This window comes from Aulonocara sp. 'chitande type north' Nkhata Bay, linkage group LG23 (assembly GCF_057382095.1).
Source record: "Aulonocara sp. 'chitande type north' Nkhata Bay isolate Kocher_YH1m ecotype deep benthic linkage group LG23, A_spYH_male_GT1.1, whole genome shotgun sequence".
NCBI classification, from domain to species: Eukaryota; Metazoa; Chordata; class Actinopteri; order Cichliformes; family Cichlidae; genus Aulonocara; species Aulonocara sp. 'chitande type north' Nkhata Bay.
In genome coordinates, this window is record NC_141365.1 from 9,374,971 (window position 1) to 9,394,860 (window position 19,890).

The 19,890-nt window shown below is 40.7% G+C and overlaps 1 protein-coding gene across 3 annotated transcripts in view; it reads left to right on the top strand.

Moving 5' to 3' along the window:
• The window catches only part of usp24 (ubiquitin specific peptidase 24), a 34,901-nt gene that overhangs the window by 9,964 nt on the left and 5,047 nt on the right, over positions 1–19,890 (top strand). Inside the window, exons 15-63 of one of the 3 annotated variants that reach the window (XM_086281667.1) lie at positions 90–251; positions 1,426–1,527; positions 3,685–3,792; positions 3,880–4,029; positions 5,359–5,490; positions 5,985–6,096; positions 6,182–6,258; positions 6,386–6,526; positions 7,044–7,097; positions 7,183–7,316; positions 7,455–7,521; positions 7,627–7,737; positions 7,820–7,918; positions 8,057–8,230; positions 8,325–8,410; positions 8,663–8,771; positions 8,957–9,112; positions 9,236–9,333; positions 9,538–9,633; positions 9,719–9,941; positions 10,048–10,210; positions 10,445–10,606; positions 10,734–10,804; positions 10,896–11,056; positions 11,139–11,200; positions 11,390–11,581; positions 11,684–11,798; positions 12,042–12,186; positions 12,291–12,410; positions 12,518–12,643; positions 12,972–13,070; positions 13,151–13,233; positions 13,319–13,460; positions 13,541–13,660; positions 13,774–13,988; positions 14,734–14,858; positions 14,943–15,084; positions 15,419–15,569; positions 15,677–15,772; positions 16,311–16,414; positions 16,504–16,617; positions 17,962–18,169; positions 18,277–18,366; positions 18,708–18,810; positions 18,917–19,035; positions 19,141–19,254; positions 19,333–19,398; positions 19,501–19,567; positions 19,645–19,723. In XM_086281667.1, coding sequence (XP_086137793.1) covers positions 90–251; positions 1,426–1,527; positions 3,685–3,792; positions 3,880–4,029; positions 5,359–5,490; positions 5,985–6,096; positions 6,182–6,258; positions 6,386–6,526; positions 7,044–7,097; positions 7,183–7,316; positions 7,455–7,521; positions 7,627–7,737; positions 7,820–7,918; positions 8,057–8,230; positions 8,325–8,410; positions 8,663–8,771; positions 8,957–9,112; positions 9,236–9,333; positions 9,538–9,633; positions 9,719–9,941; positions 10,048–10,210; positions 10,445–10,606; positions 10,734–10,804; positions 10,896–11,056; positions 11,139–11,200; positions 11,390–11,581; positions 11,684–11,798; positions 12,042–12,186; positions 12,291–12,410; positions 12,518–12,643; positions 12,972–13,070; positions 13,151–13,233; positions 13,319–13,460; positions 13,541–13,660; positions 13,774–13,988; positions 14,734–14,858; positions 14,943–15,084; positions 15,419–15,569; positions 15,677–15,772; positions 16,311–16,414; positions 16,504–16,617; positions 17,962–18,169; positions 18,277–18,366; positions 18,708–18,810; positions 18,917–19,035; positions 19,141–19,254; positions 19,333–19,398; positions 19,501–19,567; positions 19,645–19,723 — 5,945 coding nt within the window. The remainder of the gene's footprint in view (positions 1–89; positions 252–1,425; positions 1,528–3,684; positions 3,793–3,879; positions 4,030–5,358; positions 5,491–5,984; positions 6,097–6,181; positions 6,259–6,385; positions 6,527–7,043; positions 7,098–7,182; positions 7,317–7,454; positions 7,522–7,626; positions 7,738–7,819; positions 7,919–8,056; positions 8,231–8,324; positions 8,411–8,662; positions 8,772–8,956; positions 9,113–9,235; positions 9,334–9,537; positions 9,634–9,718; positions 9,942–10,047; positions 10,211–10,444; positions 10,607–10,733; positions 10,805–10,895; positions 11,057–11,138; positions 11,201–11,389; positions 11,582–11,683; positions 11,799–12,041; positions 12,187–12,290; positions 12,411–12,517; positions 12,644–12,971; positions 13,071–13,150; positions 13,234–13,318; positions 13,461–13,540; positions 13,661–13,773; positions 13,989–14,733; positions 14,859–14,942; positions 15,085–15,418; positions 15,570–15,676; positions 15,773–16,310; positions 16,415–16,503; positions 16,618–17,961; positions 18,170–18,276; positions 18,367–18,707; positions 18,811–18,916; positions 19,036–19,140; positions 19,255–19,332; positions 19,399–19,500; positions 19,568–19,644; positions 19,724–19,890) is intronic. The other 2 variants (XM_086281668.1, XM_086281669.1) reach the window with 2 other exon arrangements.

The window sequence follows — 19,890 nt, forward strand, 5'->3', positions numbered from 1 at the left end:
GAGAAAAAACAGGTAAAGATATTGTGAAAGGTTTTGATATAAGGATGTTCCCTTGAGTCAACCTTGTCCTTGTGTGTGTATCTGTCCAGGTGCTAGAGGTGCTGTGGGAACTGGCTCACCTCCCCACCTTGCCTACCAGTCTAGTTCAGCAGGCCCTGGAGGAGCACCTGGGGATTCTGAGCGATGCCTACGCTGTTAAGGAGTTGGTGAAACGCAGTTACATTATTAAATGCATTGAAGACATTAAGAAGGTGAGACAGACAAAGTATAGTATTTTCTTTGTTTACTTGGGCTCTTGTTGGGGTTTAGCATTTCACTGAGCCGGTGCTTTAAAGGTGTTGTTTATTTTGTACACACACAAAGAAAAAACTGGGAGCATTTGTCACGAATCTTAAAACTGCAGCTCAGCAGTTTTAATGAAACACTAGACAGATCTACTAGATATCTAGGTCTTTTTCTGCCTTCAGTAACAGTTTTACTGCATGTTAGCATTCCCTTATAAGTTTGTCAAACTCTTGCAATACAGTGTACCCCACTGTAATGAAGGGAGTCTTTCTTTTTAAACAAGTACCCATCTATCTAGAATAATTTATTTTTAAACTTTTTTTATTAGTTTATATTTTTGTCATTGTCTGCATCTGTAGCACCCTCTGTGGGTATCTGTAAATGCAGGTTTTATAATTAGTTGATTTGCTGATACAGTCAGTTAATGACTATATTGTGAAACAGTGGTGTGACTGAACTGTTAAGTAAACTACTCTCAAAGTGTGGAAAATGTGGTAGATAACGTTATAAACTGCAAGTATGTGAGGAATTTATGCTTCATCTTGCCTTTTCTAAATGTGTACTTTATATGTCATTAATAACTGTGTCAGTAAATTGGTACTGCACATCCTGGCTGTCCAACATGACAAACTGGTTCACCCTAGAGAGGACACACGCAGATGCTCATACTAAACGTGGCATATGTTCAATAGTCCTGGTGAGCCTCAGGATTCTGTCTTAAATGCTCAATTTCTGATATTTTTATTCTACTTTGAAATCTTTGTGATATATTTAATATGGTCTTCTCAGCAGCTTCACCCACCTGCTATTCAGATCTTTTTCCTTTTTGTTTCTCTGTTTATTCTTTTGTTAATTTCGTATGACAGTTAATAAGAAGAAAATAGGCTTTAAGGGAGGGGGAAGGGAACTAAAACTGACAGTGGACAAACTGAGCCACAGTACAAGAAATGGAAATTGGCATGATATATCAGTTGCATGTATGCTTTTCCTATTTTGAAATTATATACAATAACCATATTTTAAAATGACTGCTGGACTGACTGTTGCCACACATGGAAGAAAATATGTGTGTCATCCTTGGAAATCCTGCTTGTTATTTGTGTACAAATCTCCCACTTCAAATGATATGTATGTCTCTAGAACTTCACTCAGGAAGACAGTAAAGGCAACGAGACTCATAGCTCATTTCTTATTGGCACTTGGGGCAAGAAGAAATCTAACTCACTGGCCAAATTAAAAGAGGTATCCATTATGATTTATATTTCCACTGACTGGTGTGTATCCAATCTTGCTGCTTCAGTCCTGGCATCCAATCGTGGAGGAGGGGGTTTGACCACAAAGGGGTTTCGTTGGTCTCAGGTTGATAATTTCACAGATGATTGCAACATGAGGTTGTTTGACCAGGTGTATGTTAATCTTCTGCTTGCCTCACTAAGAGGGCTTTGGCACTCGCTAATGATTACACAGTGGTGTTGGTCTTGTCTTGGGTGAACGCTTGTGGAAATAAATGAGTGATTTATCTGCTGGATGACTGGTTAGCTTTGGTGGAAATTTTTTACTCATGCGAGGACTCTAATCAGAACCATGGATACCCAAGTGAGGCTTTTGTTTGATATTTGGCCTTTCACATTAACCCTCATCCTACCAGCATATTTGACATACATAGACCTGGGGTCCTTGGGGGCAGCAAGGATCATTAATTGCTATTGTGACTACCAGTCACAATAGCAAGATTATAATACTAGCAATATTTTTTTCTGCTCAAAGCATTATTAGTTATGTGTCCTATGTCATCTAAAAAGTAGATCATTATTAGATTTTTGTAAAATTGCATTTTATCGCCCAATCCACACTAAATACTCAAAAGCTTAATTGATTCTGATATTCCTTAGTTTTCAGTAATTTTAAGTAAACATCAATTGTATTGTAGTTATATGACGAAAGCTGCTGGATCTATTTTGATCCCAATATAAAATAATTGAAATAATTTCTCCAATGCATTCTGGGTCTTCCCCAAAGTCTCCATTATGTGCTCAAAACACATCACCTAGGAGGGGGTTCTACTCTTACCTTTTCTCAATGACCAAGCTCCTTGCTCTGTTTCTGAGGCTGAGTACGAATCCTCTTCAGAAGAAACTGATTTCCACTGCTTGCATCTGTGATCTTATTCTTTCATTTACCGTACTACCCAGAGCTTGTGAACATAGCTGTACTTTTGCTTTCACTCTCAGCTCTCTTTTCACCACAACAGATCGGCATAGCATCCACTTCACTGCCAAGACCCCACCAATATGTCTGCCAATCTCCTTTTCCAGTCTCCTCTCTCTTGTGAACAAACCCCAAGATATTGAAAGTCCTCCACTTGGGGCAGCAGTTTGTGCCCAAGAAGGAGTCGGCGTCCCAACTAATTCACACTCGGCATCAGATTTGATGCATAAATATGAACAGAACTGGTAACAAAGAGCAGCTCTGGAAGGGATCAGCACCCAATGAGAGAGACTGACTTATTGCTGGCAACACAAAACCTAAAGCTAAACCCTTACTATAGGCAGTTATAGCATACAGTTTGCGTCATCATCAGCGCGTGCTGGCATGTAAAAGGAGGAACAAAAAGTTGCTAGCTTCCTGTCTGTGTTTCGGGAGCAAAGTAACACCTTTTTCAAGTAGATTCTTCCAGCACAGTGTTGGACAGGCACATCAGCAGTAGAGGTTTCTTAACTCCCAGGAGACTCATTCTTGCTCAAATCAACTGGTGTTTGCAATATAGCAGTAACATAACCAGAGCATTCCCCAGCTGTTTCAAGCAGATTTGGCGATGTTGCTAACGTTCTGAAAACTTTCAGTGTGGGAAGTTTCCCCATACAGACAATGAATGCAGCAATGCCATTCTTGTTCTTTAAAATGACTAACAGAGTTCCGCTTGGTGGCTAGGTAAATTAATTTAGGACCCATGGCAACCATTACCTGAGATAAGTAGTTCCTGCATAGGTGCAAATGGGTACTTTTGACTGAAATCCCTCATGACTCCAAAATATTTGTATTTTTTAAAAAGTGTTCATCAAAGCAGAGACAGGAAACAGATTTTAAATCATTATCAACGTCATTTAAAAAAACAAAAAGCAAACCTGAAACACTAGGATGAGGGTTAAAAGTGGCAGATTTGATCTTCCGTGGTTTAAATCTCTGGCTCTGATTTTCCTTTTTCCCTTCTTGTTTTAACAACGCCCTTAATTACAAAAATAGTAAGTCTACGATGACAAAACAGTTACATAAAATTAAAAGTGATTCATAAAGATCATCGCTGACCTCTATTTTTGTAACAAGCGTCTGTGTTTGCTTTGTGATTTAGTAAATATCATCATCTGATATGCACGCATGTGTATCTATTTATCTCAACAGGCTTCACAGCAGAGCAGTCCACAGGCGGTCTGGGTTGTTCCTGCTCTCCGTCAGCTGCATGAGATAACCCGTTCATTCATCAAGCAGACATACCAGAAACAAGACAAGGTGACACATAAAAACATATATAAATGCACACCTGAATAATCTGCTCTACGTTGTGTTTAAGTTAACATTCCCTCTGTCTCCCAACAGAGCATCATCCAAGACTTGAAGAAGAATTTTGAGATTGTCAAACTAATCACAGGATCCCTTGTATGCTGCCATCGACTTGCCGTGACAGCTGCTGGTAACAGCGGCCTCTCAGGCTCAACCCTGGTAGATGGACGATACACCTACCAGGAGGTATGTCTGTCTTTTTAATTTAAAGGTGACCTATAATGCTCATTTCCAACCCTATAGAATCCATGGACTCGCTACTAGATTAGCAATGCATGACTCATATTTCAAAATAATCCTCATTCATTTCACACTGGGTCATGCTAATTCAACCATTGTCTAAAACAGGCTGTTTTAGCTCCCTCACAAACAAAAGATTTAAACAGCATGTGGGAACAGTTTACATTCTCACAGCTAGAGCTGTGTGCGTGAGATGGCCATATTAGGGATATTCGCTCTCACTGACATCAAAAAGTGATGTCAGTGAGACATCCCTGAGAGCTTTTCTTGATCAAACCCAGAGTTCCTCTCTGATATATCCCATCCTGCTGGGCTTGAAGCTGCTCTCTTTTATCACAGTGATTCACAGAAATTTGAATATTTACAAACCTCAAAATCCAGGTTAGATACTCCAACTTTTTTTTTTAACCCAGGACGTTTTTCGTGATCAAACTGTCATCATTGTAAAAACAAACACAGCAATGTGGTTTCATCCTCAGATCAGTTTAATGTATAATAAGAACATGTGCCTGCCTTATAACAGTGTGACTCTTTGAATATAAAGGCAAATGTCAGGCTGCAGTAACTTAACATTTACTGTTTAAATAAAGAAAATCTATATACAGCGACACATAAGAGACTGATCAGTAAACAGTCATTTATCATCCTGTGATCCACCACAGTAATGAACACTCAGGTTACTGTTAGCTTCATGCAGGGAAATGTGTGAATATTTATTACTGAGGATGATTTTGATAGTGTTGAAATTACATTGTTGAATATAGGCTGCACAAGAGTTAAGTTAAAATATTTACACACTTTGATACCCAGATATTAAATGCTGCTGAGTAAGATTTGTAAATGTATAATAGATAAAGGAAAAATATTTTAAAAAATAAGATAAAAACCTCAACATCTTTTCTACTGCTAATGACCAAAACCATTATTAAGGGATTTGACTAGTGACTATAGCTTCATAAGTAAAATATCTGCTGGATGCATATTTTCCATAGTTCCTGTCTCCTCTGTTTGCCCCCCCAGGTTACAACTAAATAAATGTATTTAAAAATCAAATAAAATGTGTAAATGACCTGAGTACACTGACTAAAACGTAATAGCCTTCTGCTCCTCCTGGGAGCTGTATTGCTGGATATTTTGATTAATTGCATAATTAGAAATTAATGTGGGTAATATGCAAGTTTCCCTTAGCTGGAATGAGGTTTACACCTGAAGAACATAATGTTACATATTGATAGTGTTACAAGATAACACATTTCTCTTTCAATATGTCTTTAGTATCTGGACAGCCACCTGCGCTTCCTGGCCTTCTTTCTCCAGGAAGCTAGCCTCTACCTGGTCTGGAACAGAGCCAAGGAGCTGTGGGAGTGCCTGGTGTCAGGGCCGGATGTTTGTGAACTTGACCGTGAGGTATAAAAACAGTCATTGCAAATGAAACCTTGCCTTTGGCCATTTGTTTATCATTGCAGCCTCCTTTCTCTGGATAACTGATCTGGAGGAATGCACAAACTTTACCTCTTCCTTTTAAAGCACAATAAAAGGAATGTTCATACAAGTTTTAAATACAGAGCAAGCTGGCAAGAAAGTGACATCCATTCTGTTTAGGTTTCTCAATGTATCATCCAGTAAAGTTTAGCTTTATCAAGTGCTTCTTTGTATGAGAACAAAAAAAACAACAAAAGGACAGAAAGAACTGGAGGCAGGTTTCTGCCCTTTCCAATAGTATGAGATCATTCTGGGCACAAGTGGTTAGAATCAAATGTTTAACTACCTCCAGCCTTTAACAGATCATTCATTTAGTCTTTGTGTTAGGCTCAGTTTGGTAGAACTCAAGCCAGTCCATCTCATTTGTCTCTAAAATTCACTGTAACTGAGATTAACACAGTGTGTTTCTGTGTGTGCAGATGTGTTTTGAGTGGTTCACAAAAGGGCAACATGACCTTGAGAGTGATGTTCAGCAGCAACTCTTCAAGGAGAAGATCTTAAAACTGGAACCCTATGAAATCACCATGAATGGTGAGAGATACTCTATGGTGATACATTATTGACCCACAGCAGTGGATTATAAATATGTATTTAACATGTTTTGTATGTGTTTCAGGTTTTAATCTTTTTAAGACCTTCTTTGAGAATGTCAACCTTTGTGATCATCGACTAAAACGCCAAGGAACTCAGCTGGTCAGCTTTCATTTTCTCTCTTTTGATCCTTAGTACACAGTGAACCATTCAGCGTGCAAAGGAAAAGAATACTGAAATACATCTTGGTTGACATTTAGATTTAAAGTATTATGTGCTTTGATTTCAGTGTGTGGAGCGCATTGACTTGGCAGGGATGGACTTTATCTGGCGCATCGCCATGGAGACCCCTGATGAAGAAATAGCCAATGAAGCAATCCAACTGATTATTACATATAGCTACACCAACCTCAATCCCAAGATGAAGAAGGTTTGAGTATATTTTTGCATTTATTGCTCTGGCCTCTTAATTTTAGCACTGCTTCTAAAGAGAGTGGAAGTGTCATTTAACAGGACAGTTCACATTAAAATCAGCAGCAATGTCTCTTTACATGATCCCAAAAAAAGTCATTACCTTTATTGTGAGCAGTTTGGTGTTGGAATTAATTCCTTTCTAATGAACCTATTACTTTGAATCCCCAAAAGGATGTGCTCTCTGGTTCCTTTATATTCTAGACAAGGCAGTCATCTCTTTTCCCTCTATCCAAAACTGGAAAACTCAAAGCAGAACAATTTAGGTGGATAAGTTACACGGACCAGAGGGAATATGCATATTTTATCCTGGGAAGAATTTTCCTTTTAAGATGCTGCAGACTGCCTATTGTTTTCACTCCTCACTTTGATGAGAAATGATCAGAAGTATTCCAATAATAAAAATTGAATTACTGCTTTGTGGCTGTTTTTGAAACAAAGAAATCACACGCAGAAATAAATCTTCCTCCTCACAGGATTCTGTGTCTTTGCACAAGAAGTTCATTGCTGATTGCTACAAACGACTAGAGGTAAGCTGTTGAATATGTTACTAGCATGATTGTGCCATTTCACAGAAAGTGGGATCCAGCAGCACATTTCTTGTTCTTCTTTTAGGCAGCCAGTTCGGCACTGGGTGGGCCTACTTTGACACATGCTGTTACTAAAGCAACCAAGATGCTGACAGCCACGGCCATGCCGACTGTGGCCACATCTGTACAATCACCATCCAGGTACAGAGGGGGGTTTGGGTAAGAACATAGTTACTAAACCTATTAAAATACATTTGTGTTTATATAATTTATCTTGCATGTTAGTGATGGATAAAATGTTTTGAGTATAAATATGCTTGTTATTGTTGAGACGCTTCTGTGAATTTCCACCTCCAGATCCACTAAGCTGGTGATAATTGAAAGACTGCTGCTGTTGGCTGAGCGCTATGTCATCACTATAGAGGTAAGCTGTGCACTCTGTCTCCAAGGTTTCATTACACGTGTAAATAAAAATGATTATGCTATAATGGGTTTTTTTAACCTCATGTTTTTGTGTATTTCTGTGTAGGATATGTACTCAGTTCCTCGCACTATTCTACCTCACGGGGCCTCTTTCAATGGACACCCTGTCACTCTTCACATCACCTACGAGTCAACCAAAGACACTTTTACCTTAGAGGTATTATAAACTTCTGCCCTTTTGTGCACAGTTCAGGTCTTCAGAGGAAATGGCTAATTTTACTCGTCTGTCTGTTGTACAGACTCACAGTAATGAAACAGTAGGAAGTATCCGGTGGAAGATATCTGAGCACTTGAGCTGTCCGGTGGATAATGTCCAAATCTTTGCCAATGATAGTGTGGTAAGTGTTGATGATTCAGTGCAGTGCCTGTCTGGGGAAGGTCGTCCACTATCCTGTTGTGTGTCCTTGAACAAAATTAATTTTGTTTTGTTTTTTTCTCTCACATTGTCCTTTTACTGCACCTCCAACGTGTATTAGTTGACCATGAATCGAGACCATAAGCTGCTGTCTCAGCTTGGCTTTAGCGATGAGCAGAGTTTAACTGTGAAGAGCTCAGGCACTGGCACTCCCTCTGGCAGCTCCGAGTCCTCAGCCTCTGCCTCCAGCAGTTCCAGCTCTGCTGTCTTCAACTCTGCTTATGCCCTAGAGCAGGTACCATCATAGACATGGTTAGAACTGCAAATTGTGCATCCATTAAACTTTCCGCTGGTTCTAATGCAAAGTGCGTACATTTCTGTGTCTCTAGGAGAAGTCTCTGCCTGGAGTTGTGATGGCTTTGGTCTGTAATGTGTTTGAGATGCTTTACCAGCTAGCAAACCTTGATGAGTCCAGGTAAGGTAATATTTCTTCCATATGACAACAGAAGATGCTATTTAGCTATTTACATCACCTCATTTTGAAGCAATTTGTGTAGATACAAAAATGCATAAAAACATAGACAGAGACTCTTGCATGCATGTTTAGCTGGGTAAAAAGTGATTGGTAATTAATATTTAAGTCACTACTATTTCATAATTCATGTATTAAGACCAAAGGCAGTTAATAACCCTTTTTATGTATTTGGATATTTCTTGTACTTTCCAGGATCACTCTGCGTGTGAGGAAGTTGCTGCTGCTCATTCCAACAGATCCTGAAGTACAGGATGCACTTGACAACTTTGTTCCCAAAGAATCCAGCGTCTGGAGCCATCAGGTTACTTGAACTCTTTTCTTATTAACAGTGCTTAATGCAGAACGATAAACCTCTGAAATTTTTAATTTTCTGCTTTTGGAGGAGGGTTTATTATAAGTCTAAACAAATTTCTCTTGTGTGCATTTCTTTGCCTTATCCGTTGTCTGAGGGAGTTATTTTCTATCTTTTGTGTATCTTTTCTCTAGAAAACGCTCTTCACCCTCGGCCAGGGTGCAGGCTCTCGTTCTCCTTCTATGTCCTCCAAGCAGCAACATCAGCCCAGTGCTGCTTCCATCTTGGAGTCCCTTTTTAGATCTTCAGCCCCTGGCATGTCCACATTCAGAGTGCTATACAACCTTGAGGTATATTTAAACGTAAAACCCCAAATACGTATATAAATGCAAAATTCCCTGTTTTAAAGTTGACTAAGCTGCATGACATCAGTTTTCATCTCTTTTCCTTTTTCTCTCCTATGTCTTTGTTAGGTGTTGAGTTCAAAACTCATGCCCACATCTGATGATGAGATGGCCAAAACAAGCAGCAAATCCTTCTGTGAGAATTTCCTGAAAGCAGGAGGCCTCAGGTAGCACCACAAACAACAGACCTTTAAAACAATTGCTGTTCTTTGTTTGCTTTGAGCCACTGTAGGAGGTGTCAGCATAGTTGTCAAGCTACATTATACACCAGTACATATATTCCACATGGCATATGCTTCTATCCAAAATGCCTTATGGCATCTTTTTATTTTTAGTCTTGAGTATTGTGTTTCTGTTTGTCACCTCTGCAGTCTGGTGGTAAATGTTATGCAGAGAGACTCCATCCCATCAGAAGTGGACTATGAGACCAGACAAGGGGTCTACTCAATCTGTCTTCAGTTGGCCAGGTGCAATACATGTCACAAACATACAAGGTTTATATAATCATCACATACTATGCCAAACTTCTAACTGAATGGGCTTTGTTTGCAGGTTCCTTCTGGTTGGTCAAAGCATGCCTGCTGTACTGGACGATGATGTCATCAGGGATGGCGATGCGCTATCATCTCGGCCGTTTCGTAATGCTGGGCGAGCAGGGCGACAGCTCTCTCTATGTGGCACTCCAGAGAAGTCCTCCTACAGACAGATGTCTTTGTCTGAGCGATCATCCATAAGAGTTGAAGAAATCATACCTGCTGCACGTGTCGCTATTCAGGTATGGTAGAAATAATTTCAATTTTGAGGTTATTTCTAGGATAAATTTGGTGTCCAGTAAATGTAAAGTACTCCAGATGCTCTATCTGCTGCTGTTTCTTTTATAGACCATGGAAGTGGGGGACTTCACTTCCACAGTGGCCTGTTTTATGCGTCTGACCTGGGCGGCTGCAGCAGGTCGATTAGATCTAGTCGGTAGCCCACAGCCAATCAGAGAGACGCATGGCTCTCTTCTGCCCCAGGGAGTACGCACTAGAGTCAGCAGCACTGGTGAGACAAAGAAAAAACAATCATTACACATTTTGTCTGTTTGTCTCTGTATGTCTACCAAGTAGATAACTTATGGTGTTAGCTACATGTTTTTCAGTCAGTGGATGTGGCTTGTACAACTTCATTTTTAATTTATGACTAATGCTGACTGTTGGTTATTAATAGGTCACGCTCAAAATATTTTACTGAAACTAAACCTAAAGAATTGAAAGTAAATGTATTTGTGTTTTGCAGGGAGTAACTGCAGCTCCAGTAGCGAGGGCGAGACCACACCAACAGCATTGCATGCAGGGATATGTGTCAGACAGCAGAGTGTCTCCATCAAAGATGCCATCATCGCTCGCGAGGCTTTGTCTCTGCTGGTTACCTGTTTGCAGTTACGCTGTCAGCAGCTGTGTAAGACTCCTGCAGGCGTACAGACAACACTACAAGATCACAGTCTCACTTTTACTGTGTATTGTAATGAGATATTCTGTACTGTGTCCAACAGGCTCTAAATCTTGTGTTTGGTTTCTTTCTCCAGCTTCTTTTTACAACCTGCCCTCTGTCAATGATTTTATTATTGATATTCTGCTCGGATCTCCCAGCGGAGAGGTAAATAACACACTCAGCAAATAACAGAAGAAATGTATTTCAAACATTATATTATATTTACTTATCTTTTCTATGTTTCTTCTTCTCTCAGATCCGCCGTGTGGCTTGTGATCAACTGTACACTTTGAGCCAAACTGACACATCAGCCTTCCCTGAAGTCCAAAAACCTAACTTGTTCCTCCTTTCAGTTATCCTGACTGCTCAGCTCCCGTTATGGAGCCCCACATCTGTCATGAGGGGGGTCAACCAAAGGTATCTAATCAATAAAGCACAAGGTGCAAAATCCCTAAAACATATGCAGACATCATGAGTTAGTGTTGGTTTTTGTTTTCAGATTGCTGTCCCAGTGCACTGAATACTTTGATCTAAGATGCCAGCTTTTGGACGACCTAACTAGTAAGCCACAGTTACACATTCCTAAATATGAAGTTTTGTCCCTGATTGAGGCTCTGTTGTAATGCAGACCTTACAGACTGCTTTTTCACCAACTAAAGGCCAGTGAATCACACATTTGCTTTCTGCTCCTTTCTTTTTCTATCCCTCCTTTCCTTCCTCCCGCTTCGCTGCATGCCTCACCTCCTCAAGCGTCAGAGATGGAGGTGTTAAAAGTGAGCGCAGCCACCATGCTGGAGGACGAGATCTCTTGGCTTGACAATTTTGAGCCTAGCTGGAGCTCTGAGATGGAGACCAGCGAGGCAGATAACATCCTCCTAGCAGGGCACCTCAGACTCATCAAGACCTTGTTGTCTCTCTGTGGCAATGAGAAAGAACATCTTGGTGAGCAAACACTGAGTATACATGCATATCCACACCTATCCAATGTATATTCTATTTTATTTAGGACACAGCTGTTATGTAATGTTGTAACTTTTTGTCCAGGTCCATCTCTCATCCAGCAGTTGCTCGATGACTTCCTGTTTCGAGCCTCACGCATCATTATCAACAGCTCCAACCCTACAACTTCCCCGGCCCCCAGCCATGATTTCCACCCAAAGTATGTATTCCTTTCCTTCCAATTAGTTTCATTTTTTCTCTGTTCTAATCCAACTTTTCATTTTTTAAGATGTGATTTTGAGAATCATTTTGTGATTTCATATAAAAGGGATCTGCTTTTTTTGTTTGCTTGTTTTGTTTTTTTTTTTAAGTAATGGGTAAATCCCTCCATTTTGCAAACAACATTGTGTGTTTTGTAGTATTCCTGATAGCGGTATTTAATCATTTCTCTGTGTGTGATTAGGTGCAGCACAGCCAGCAGCAGATTGGCAGCCTATGAGGTGCTGGTAATGCTGGCAGACAGCTCTCTTTCAAACCTACAGCTCATCACCAGAGAGCTGCTGTCCATGCACCACCAGTCAGATCCTTCGCTCTGCAAGGAGTTTGATGTAAGACACCGGTTAAAATAGAATTAATTGTAATCATGTTTGGTGTTGCATGTAGTCTGACAGTGCTTTTGGTGTGAAAGTAACTCTTTCTTCCTTTCCTTTAGTATCTACCCCCTGTAGAGAGCCGTTCAGTCTCAGGTTTTGTTGGGTTGAAGAACGGTGGAGCCACTTGTTATATGAATGCTGTGTTCCAGCAGCTTTACATGCAGCCCGGCCTCCCAGAGGTACACTTTCAATGAACTGTTTACTTAATTTTTTTTTCCATACATTATGTGATACTTAGCAGTAACACCAGTATCTGTGACTACAATACCATGTTTTTTTGTTTTAGGCTTTCCTGTCCATTGAAGATGACACAGACCAGCCTGAAGAGAGTGTTTTCTATCAGGTTCAGTCTCTATTTGGCCATCTGATGGAGAGCAAACTCCAGTATTATGTACCTGAGAACTTCTGGAAGGTAAAAGTCTGTTCACTGTTAAATCATTTAGAAACCAGAGACAAAGTTCTATTTTTAATTTGCAAGAGGTTCTGCACAATCTTGGAGTTCATCGCTGTTTCTTGTATTTTTTTTTTATCATGTAAAATTATGTGGGGGGTTTTAATAAGTCCTAATGATGGACCATGTTGTGCTGTCTGTAATCATTATGTCTATAAAGTCTGTGTAACACATATAGAGTTTGTTATCTTGGATAGTGACACAACTGAGTGTCATTAACTAAAGTGACAAAACTCAGTTTATCAATAGATATGTAACTGTATAAACATGCATAATATTTCTGTTGCAGATCTTCAAGATGTGGAACAAAGAGCTATATGTAAGAGAACAGCAGGATGCCTATGAGTTTTTCACTAGCCTGGTGGATCAGCTTGACGAACATCTCAAGGTATAACTCACACACTAAAGAAACACTGTCGTCACTTGATTAGAAACTTTAATTTGTCAATGACAAACTTTTTCCACCAGAAAATGGGTCGAGAGCAGATCTTCAAAAACACATTCCAGGGAATTTTCTCTGACCAGAAGATCTGTAAAGACTGTCCTCACCGGTGAGCCACAGGTTTTTACTGTGTAGAATTTACCAAATCTTTTTCTTTATGCATGAAATTTGACTCACAAACATCCTTTGCACAGATATGAGCGTGAGGAAACATTCATGGCACTGAACCTTGGAGTGACCTCTTGTCAGAGTTTAGAGATCTCATTAGACCAGTTTGTCCGAGGAGAGGTGCTAGAGGGCAGCAATGCCTACTACTGTGAGAAATGCAAAGAGAAGGTCTGTACACTCCCCTTCATGCTTTTATACAGCACTGACATCATATGTGCTTATAAGTGTTAGTGTGTGTGTTTGTACAGAGGACCACAGTGAAGAGGACATGTATCAAATCCCTGCCCAGTGTTCTCTGTATTCACCTTATGCGCTTTGGCTTCGACTGGGAAAGCGGACGGTCTATCAAATATGATGAGCAGATTAGGGTATGAAGATCAAACACTTGTACCTAATAAATCACATTTCCTAATATTGTTACAGCCTCCTTAACTTTAATGTAAATGTGATTGGGATTAAGGTTGTTTCCATTGTTTCACAGTTCCCCTGGGTGCTCAACATGGAGCCCTACACTGTATCTGGAATGGCTCGTCAAGACTGCAGCGGAGAGGGAGGCGAGGGGAGAGGCGACGGGACCTCAGGAGGGTCACCCAGGAAAAAAGTCACAATTTCTGAGAACTATGAGCTTGTGGGAGTTGTTGTCCACAGTGGTCAGGCGCATGCTGGCCACTACTACTCTTTTATTAAAGATAGACGGTAAGAGACACTGTAGTCAGTCTTACCTCATTTCACAGGAATCGTTTTCTAATGGCAGAGCTATGTGCTTTTCCTAATTGTATTTTTCCTTCTCTTTGCTACTTTACATAAGGAGTACCTAACCAGCAATTGGTGGAATACATTAATTGGTTGCTTTAGTTTTCCAGGCAGAATTTAGAAGACCTCCTTGGGTCTTGCATATGAATGCAGTATCAGATTTTGTATGGGCTCCTGGATTAGTTTGTAAGCATCTCCAGATGTCTGGCTCTGGAAGGCAGTCGTGCTTACTGGAGAAGTGGAATGTAAAGAGCCCACAGAAGCTTGTATTTGGCACCCTGCTCTCACTCATTTTCTTGTTCCTTTCCATGCTTAAGAAATTCTGTTCTCAGGATGATGCTTACTTTCCAGGAAATCAGACACATTCTGAAGCTGTTTTTTAGTCACTTATTGTTTATGTCAGGTAGGGATCTGTGTGGGTTTAAAGCCAAGAACAGTGACATAAAAACTTAGCAGATGAGCTGGATAGATGCAAGCGAATACTGTGATCTGCCAGTAGGTTAATCTGGTGTGCTGTCCATATAGTGCTGGGTACATACATGAGTGAAGATCCTGTTTTTTTGCTTGTAAGCTTTTTAAGTTTTTGCATTAGGTTATTATTTAAACTTCATAGAGTTTCCAGTATGTCTCTCTTTCTCCTTTATCTTCTCAAAATCCTTTTTTGTCATCCATCTTTGTTTACTAATAGCGGTGGTGCGCGTGGTCGGTGGTACAAGTTCAATGACAACGTGGTAGAAGAGTTCGATATGAATGACGAAACTTTGGAGTACGAGTGCTTCGGTGGGGAGTATCGTCCCAAGGTTTATGACCAGTGTAAGTTGCTGACATTACTTTACTTTATGTGGATTAGCAGTACACACAAGTACAAAATCTTAAATAACTTTGATGTATGCTCAGCCAACCCTTACCCTGACGTGCGGAGGAGATACTGGAATGCCTACATGCTGTTTTATCAGAAGATCAGCGACCAGAATTCGCCTGTTCTGCCCAAAAAGAGCAGAGTCAGCATCATGAGACAGGAAGCTGAGGACCTTTCACTGTGAGTCAAATTTCCATATGTACCACAGTCACCTTGTAAACATTCTCATTGGACTGTTGAAAATGCATCTGTCATCTTTTCATACATCCATGTGCAACAGTCAGCAAAATGTCACCGCAGGCAGTAGGTGATAGATTTGATGCTGACAGTTAAAGACTTATTTACAAAGACTTCATTTATATGCATTATACAGAAACTTTAATGAAACATCACGGATGTTAATCACATGATGCGAGTCATATTTGTATATGAACACTGTCAGAAGAACAGCAGTTGGGAACGGCTCCAGTGCATTAACTATTATGAACCATCTATGTTGTCTCTTTATTCCCAGGTCTGCTCCATCTTCTCCTGATGTTTCCCCACAGTCCTCTCCACGCCCCCCAAGAGCCAACAATGACCGTCTCACTCTCCTCACCCGTCTGGTCCGCAAGGGAGAGAAGAAGGGCCTGTTTGTAGAGAAAATGCCCGTCAGCATCTATCAGGTAAAGCAAAATCTGCCTTTACATGAGCTAAACACGAGTTATATTAGAGAGAGAATTGCTTTAAATATTCATAGTTGTCTCACCGCTTTGTTTGTGTGTTTGTGCAGATTGTGAGAGATGAGAATCTGAAGTTCATGAGAAACAGAGATGTCTACAACAGCGACTACTTCAACTTCACCCTTTCCCTGGCTTCAGTCAATGCAGTATGTTTCTCTGTTGGCTTGTCTAATTATACATAAACACAGACTGAAGATACACAACACTTTAAGCTTCATGTATTTGACGATTGTAATCAAAAGACATAAAACAAGTTAGATAAAAGTTTTCTTCCACATATTCAGCAGTTTGTTTTTCTCTGGTACTTGAAGTAGATGCAAGTAAAATATTGGATTTCACCTTTGGTCTGTGTTTACACAACTGAAAAAACAGTGTGTATTTTGCTTTTCTGAGGCAATGCTTTTATTGCAGGTCAGCATTTTACAGTAACTGCACTTCCTTATAGGAATCAGAGTACTGTTCACCTTTAATGACAGATCGCATTCTGCCATTAGAGAGAGATACTCTGACATACATGAATGATAATTATTTAAATATTGTGAGTGCTGATGCAGAATGGAACCCACAGCCATTGCAATATTACTATTATATATGCTATAATGCAATACCATAGTGTTTATATACATAAAATAACATGCAGTATGATAATCAGTGATGTTTTAAAAAGCTGTGTTCCTTTTGCAGACAAAACTGAAGCATCCAGGCTACCAGCCAATGGCCAAAGAGAGTCTTCAGCTGGCTGTTCACTTTCTGTTCCACACCTACTTGCACACCAAAAAGAAACTCAGGTGATTTCACTTGCATGCATCCACATGTGTTAAGTTTGAGCACCTTCATGAGGAGCAACATTATATCTGTATTTGTGTGTCTCTTGCAGGGTGGACACAGAGGAGTGGATGGCGACAGTGGAGGTGTTGCTGTCTAAGAGCAGTGAGGCATGCCAGTGGATGGTGCAGTACCTGGTGGGACCAGAGGGCCGCGAAATCGTCAAGTTAGTACATTCCTGCCAACTAATTAACCCACAGGGCTGTTGTCACATTATATTTCTCATGACTAATATGAAATATTGAAACAATTTTCTACATTGTTTAGATAGCGATACTATATTGCTGCTGCTTGAAAGTGGAAATGACAGGGTACAGTTATGTCTGCATCAGGTGTGGATGTTGGGAGTTCGCCTTGTAATCGGAAGGTTGCCGGTTCGAGCCCCGGCTTGGACAGTCTCGGTCGTTGTGTCCTTGGGCAAGACACTTCACCTGTTGCCTACTGATGGTGGTCAGAGGGCCCGGTGGCGCCAGTGTCCGGCAGCCTCGCCTCTGTCAGTGCGCCCCAGGGTGGCTGTGGCTACAATGTAGCTTGCCATCACCAGTGTGTGAATGTCTGCGTGAATGGGTGGATGACTGGATATGTAAAGCGCTTTGGGGTCCTTAGGGACTAGTAAAGCGCTATATAAATACAGGCCATTTACCATTTACCATAATCCATGTTTGTAGGACTGCTTTTGCAGAAGCTTGACCTAGGTTTGATCAGTACAGCATTTTTGTAGCTGTCCTAGTGATATGCGATACTTTAGACTTGGCGGCTCCAAGCATTGCGCCCTCATTCTAATCAATGCACATTCAACTCTCTGACCAGGGCCAAATAATTCCGCTTTGATTATTTTTCCTACAACGCCTAAAGCTTTACTAAATATATAATGCCCACACACATTATCTCTGGAGTGTTTTAATGCTATATAATTTATTATATTTGCACACTTCATCAGTATAACTGCAAAAGTCTTGGAGCATACTTACAGTTGCATCTTTACTGACAGTAGAGATATTAAACACTTGTGTGCTTGGTGCTCACTGACTTAATGCTGATTGGCTAAAAAAAAGCAAGTCCTTCTCTGGAATGTAAACATTTAGAACCACGGGATAGTTTCCCAAAGCGTGTGTTTGGGAGAAAGGTGTTGTCTTACACTACTTGATGTTTAAGCATGGGGTGATCATATGATCCTCAGACAGGATTGGTTGTCGAACATCGGATGTTTTGGGCAACAGTACACCACAGCTGCCTTTACATACCACACCCCTCCCCGTAGAACAGAGGTACAGATTGTCACACTTAACTATGTGCCTCAAGGCCAAAGCAGCCAGAACTGTTAAACAAAGTACAACAAAGAAATTTCCCACATGAACAGTGTTGCAGACTTGTCTGTCCTTTCAGATTTTATCATAAGATACTGAGTGTCTTATGATAAGACATTAGACATGTTAATTGAAGTTCCTGCCTTAGAGGTTTATTTCCCTTCACTGGAGTGCTGATATTGATGGTTTTGACATTTCCTTAGGGTTTGTCTGTTGGAGTGCAGTGTAAGAGAGGTGAGGGTGGTGGTTGCATCCATCCTCGAAAAGACTCTGGAGAGTGCACTTCAGTTTGGAGATCCAGGACTAGACAGTTTAACAGATGCTCTGCTCTCCTTACTGGACAAAGATGTTCCTGAGAATGTGAAGAACTGTGCGCAGTATTTCAACCTCTTCAGCAACTTCGCTCAGAGGGTAATTCTTCAAAATTGAGTGTTTAAGTACAAGCCATTAAATTTAATGACTGTTTGATTTCCTGAGTGTTCTCTATTTTTCGTTCACTCTCTCCCTCCCTCTCTCAGGGTTGCGGTCCTTGTCAGTTGTTGTTGAAACACTCGGCGTATCGCCGGATGCTCATCTTTCTGTTGGGCCCCAATAGGCAGAACAACCAGGTACAGTTTACATAATACACACTGCGTGTTTCATATGTTTGTCATTCTTAATGTTTTCACTTTAACTCAACTTTTCCACTCACTGAATTACACTCAGGAAACAAAGTGTAAGTTTTTTGCTTATCCAACACTGAGTTGCAGTGGTAACAGGTTAAGCAGGTATTCCAGACATCCTTCTCAATAGTAACAGTTTAGAGAGATCCCAAGTCATTCCCAGGTAAAATGAGGTATATAATCTCTCAAGCGAGTTCTGGGTCTGTATTGAGGGCACTTCTCAGTTGGGTATACGTAGAAAAAACCTCCAAAGAAAGGCAGAGAGGTTTTACTTTGTGTTTTTACAGAACCGAAGGTGGAGTCCAGCTCAGGCTCGGGAGTTTCTTCACCTGCACAGCACTCTGGCCCTGATCACTCTGCACTCTGACCTCAGCCCCCAGCGCACACAGGGTGATGCACCTAAATTTGTTTCTCACACTACTACAAATGTGCACCTACTGACACAGCCTGAGTCTTATTGTGATTGTTTGTTTATCACCTGTTGTTCCTCACGTAGCTCCCGGAGGGCTTAAGCTGCGCCTGAGTAGTGTCCTGTCCTCCACCCCTCTTCTCCCTCTCCATGCGGACATCCTTGCCTCACTCTTTACTCCAGAAGGACAGCCTTACCTTCTAGAGGTAAGATAAAAACCATCAGTTCAATGTTTTACTTCTTCATTATTAAATAGAAAAGACTCAGAAGCTCTTTGATTGACAATTTTGTCAATTGTAAATACCCAACAGGTGATGTTTGCAATGCGCGAGTTATCAGGCGCACTGTCTCTCCTGATAGAGATGGTGACCTACAGCTCGTTCTGTAATGAGCCCTTCTCTCTGGGAGTTCTGCAGTTACTCAAAGTAAGAATCTCTGAAAAGCAGCTCAACCACATTTACTCCACAGTCAGTATGCACTAAATTGTTTTGTACTCTTCACAGACACAGCTGGAGACAGCTCCACCTCATGAACTGAAGAACATTTTTCTGATGCTGCAGGAGCTTCTAGTGAGTAACATCCTTCAGTGACCCTTCCTCTGTTGATCTTTCATGTTGCGTGGTCACTATGACGTCTCACATTTCCTAACTTCATTTAAATCTTTTCCACAGGTAGTGGAAGACCCTCTGCAATCCCAGAGACTCAAGTATGCTTTTGAGTCAGAGAAAGGTCTATTAGGTATGTCTGTTGTTTTGTTTTTTCCTATTGACAACAGTGTACAAATCCTTGTAGCTCATAATGTGTTTTCTCCATAGCTTTGATGCAGCAGAGCAACAATGTGGACAGCAGGCGCTGCTACCAGTGTGTTAAGTTCCTGGTCACATTAGCTCAAAAGTGAGTACATGCGGTTTAGGGATCAGACTTGGGCAGAAAAATATTTGGTTGTTATGTGGGGTTTTTTTGTTGTTTTTTTTCCCCCAGTGTGAACTATTATCAACTGTAATAGTAGTAGTATTAGCAGATTAACCTACCAACATAATTCTGACCCTGCTTTCATCCCT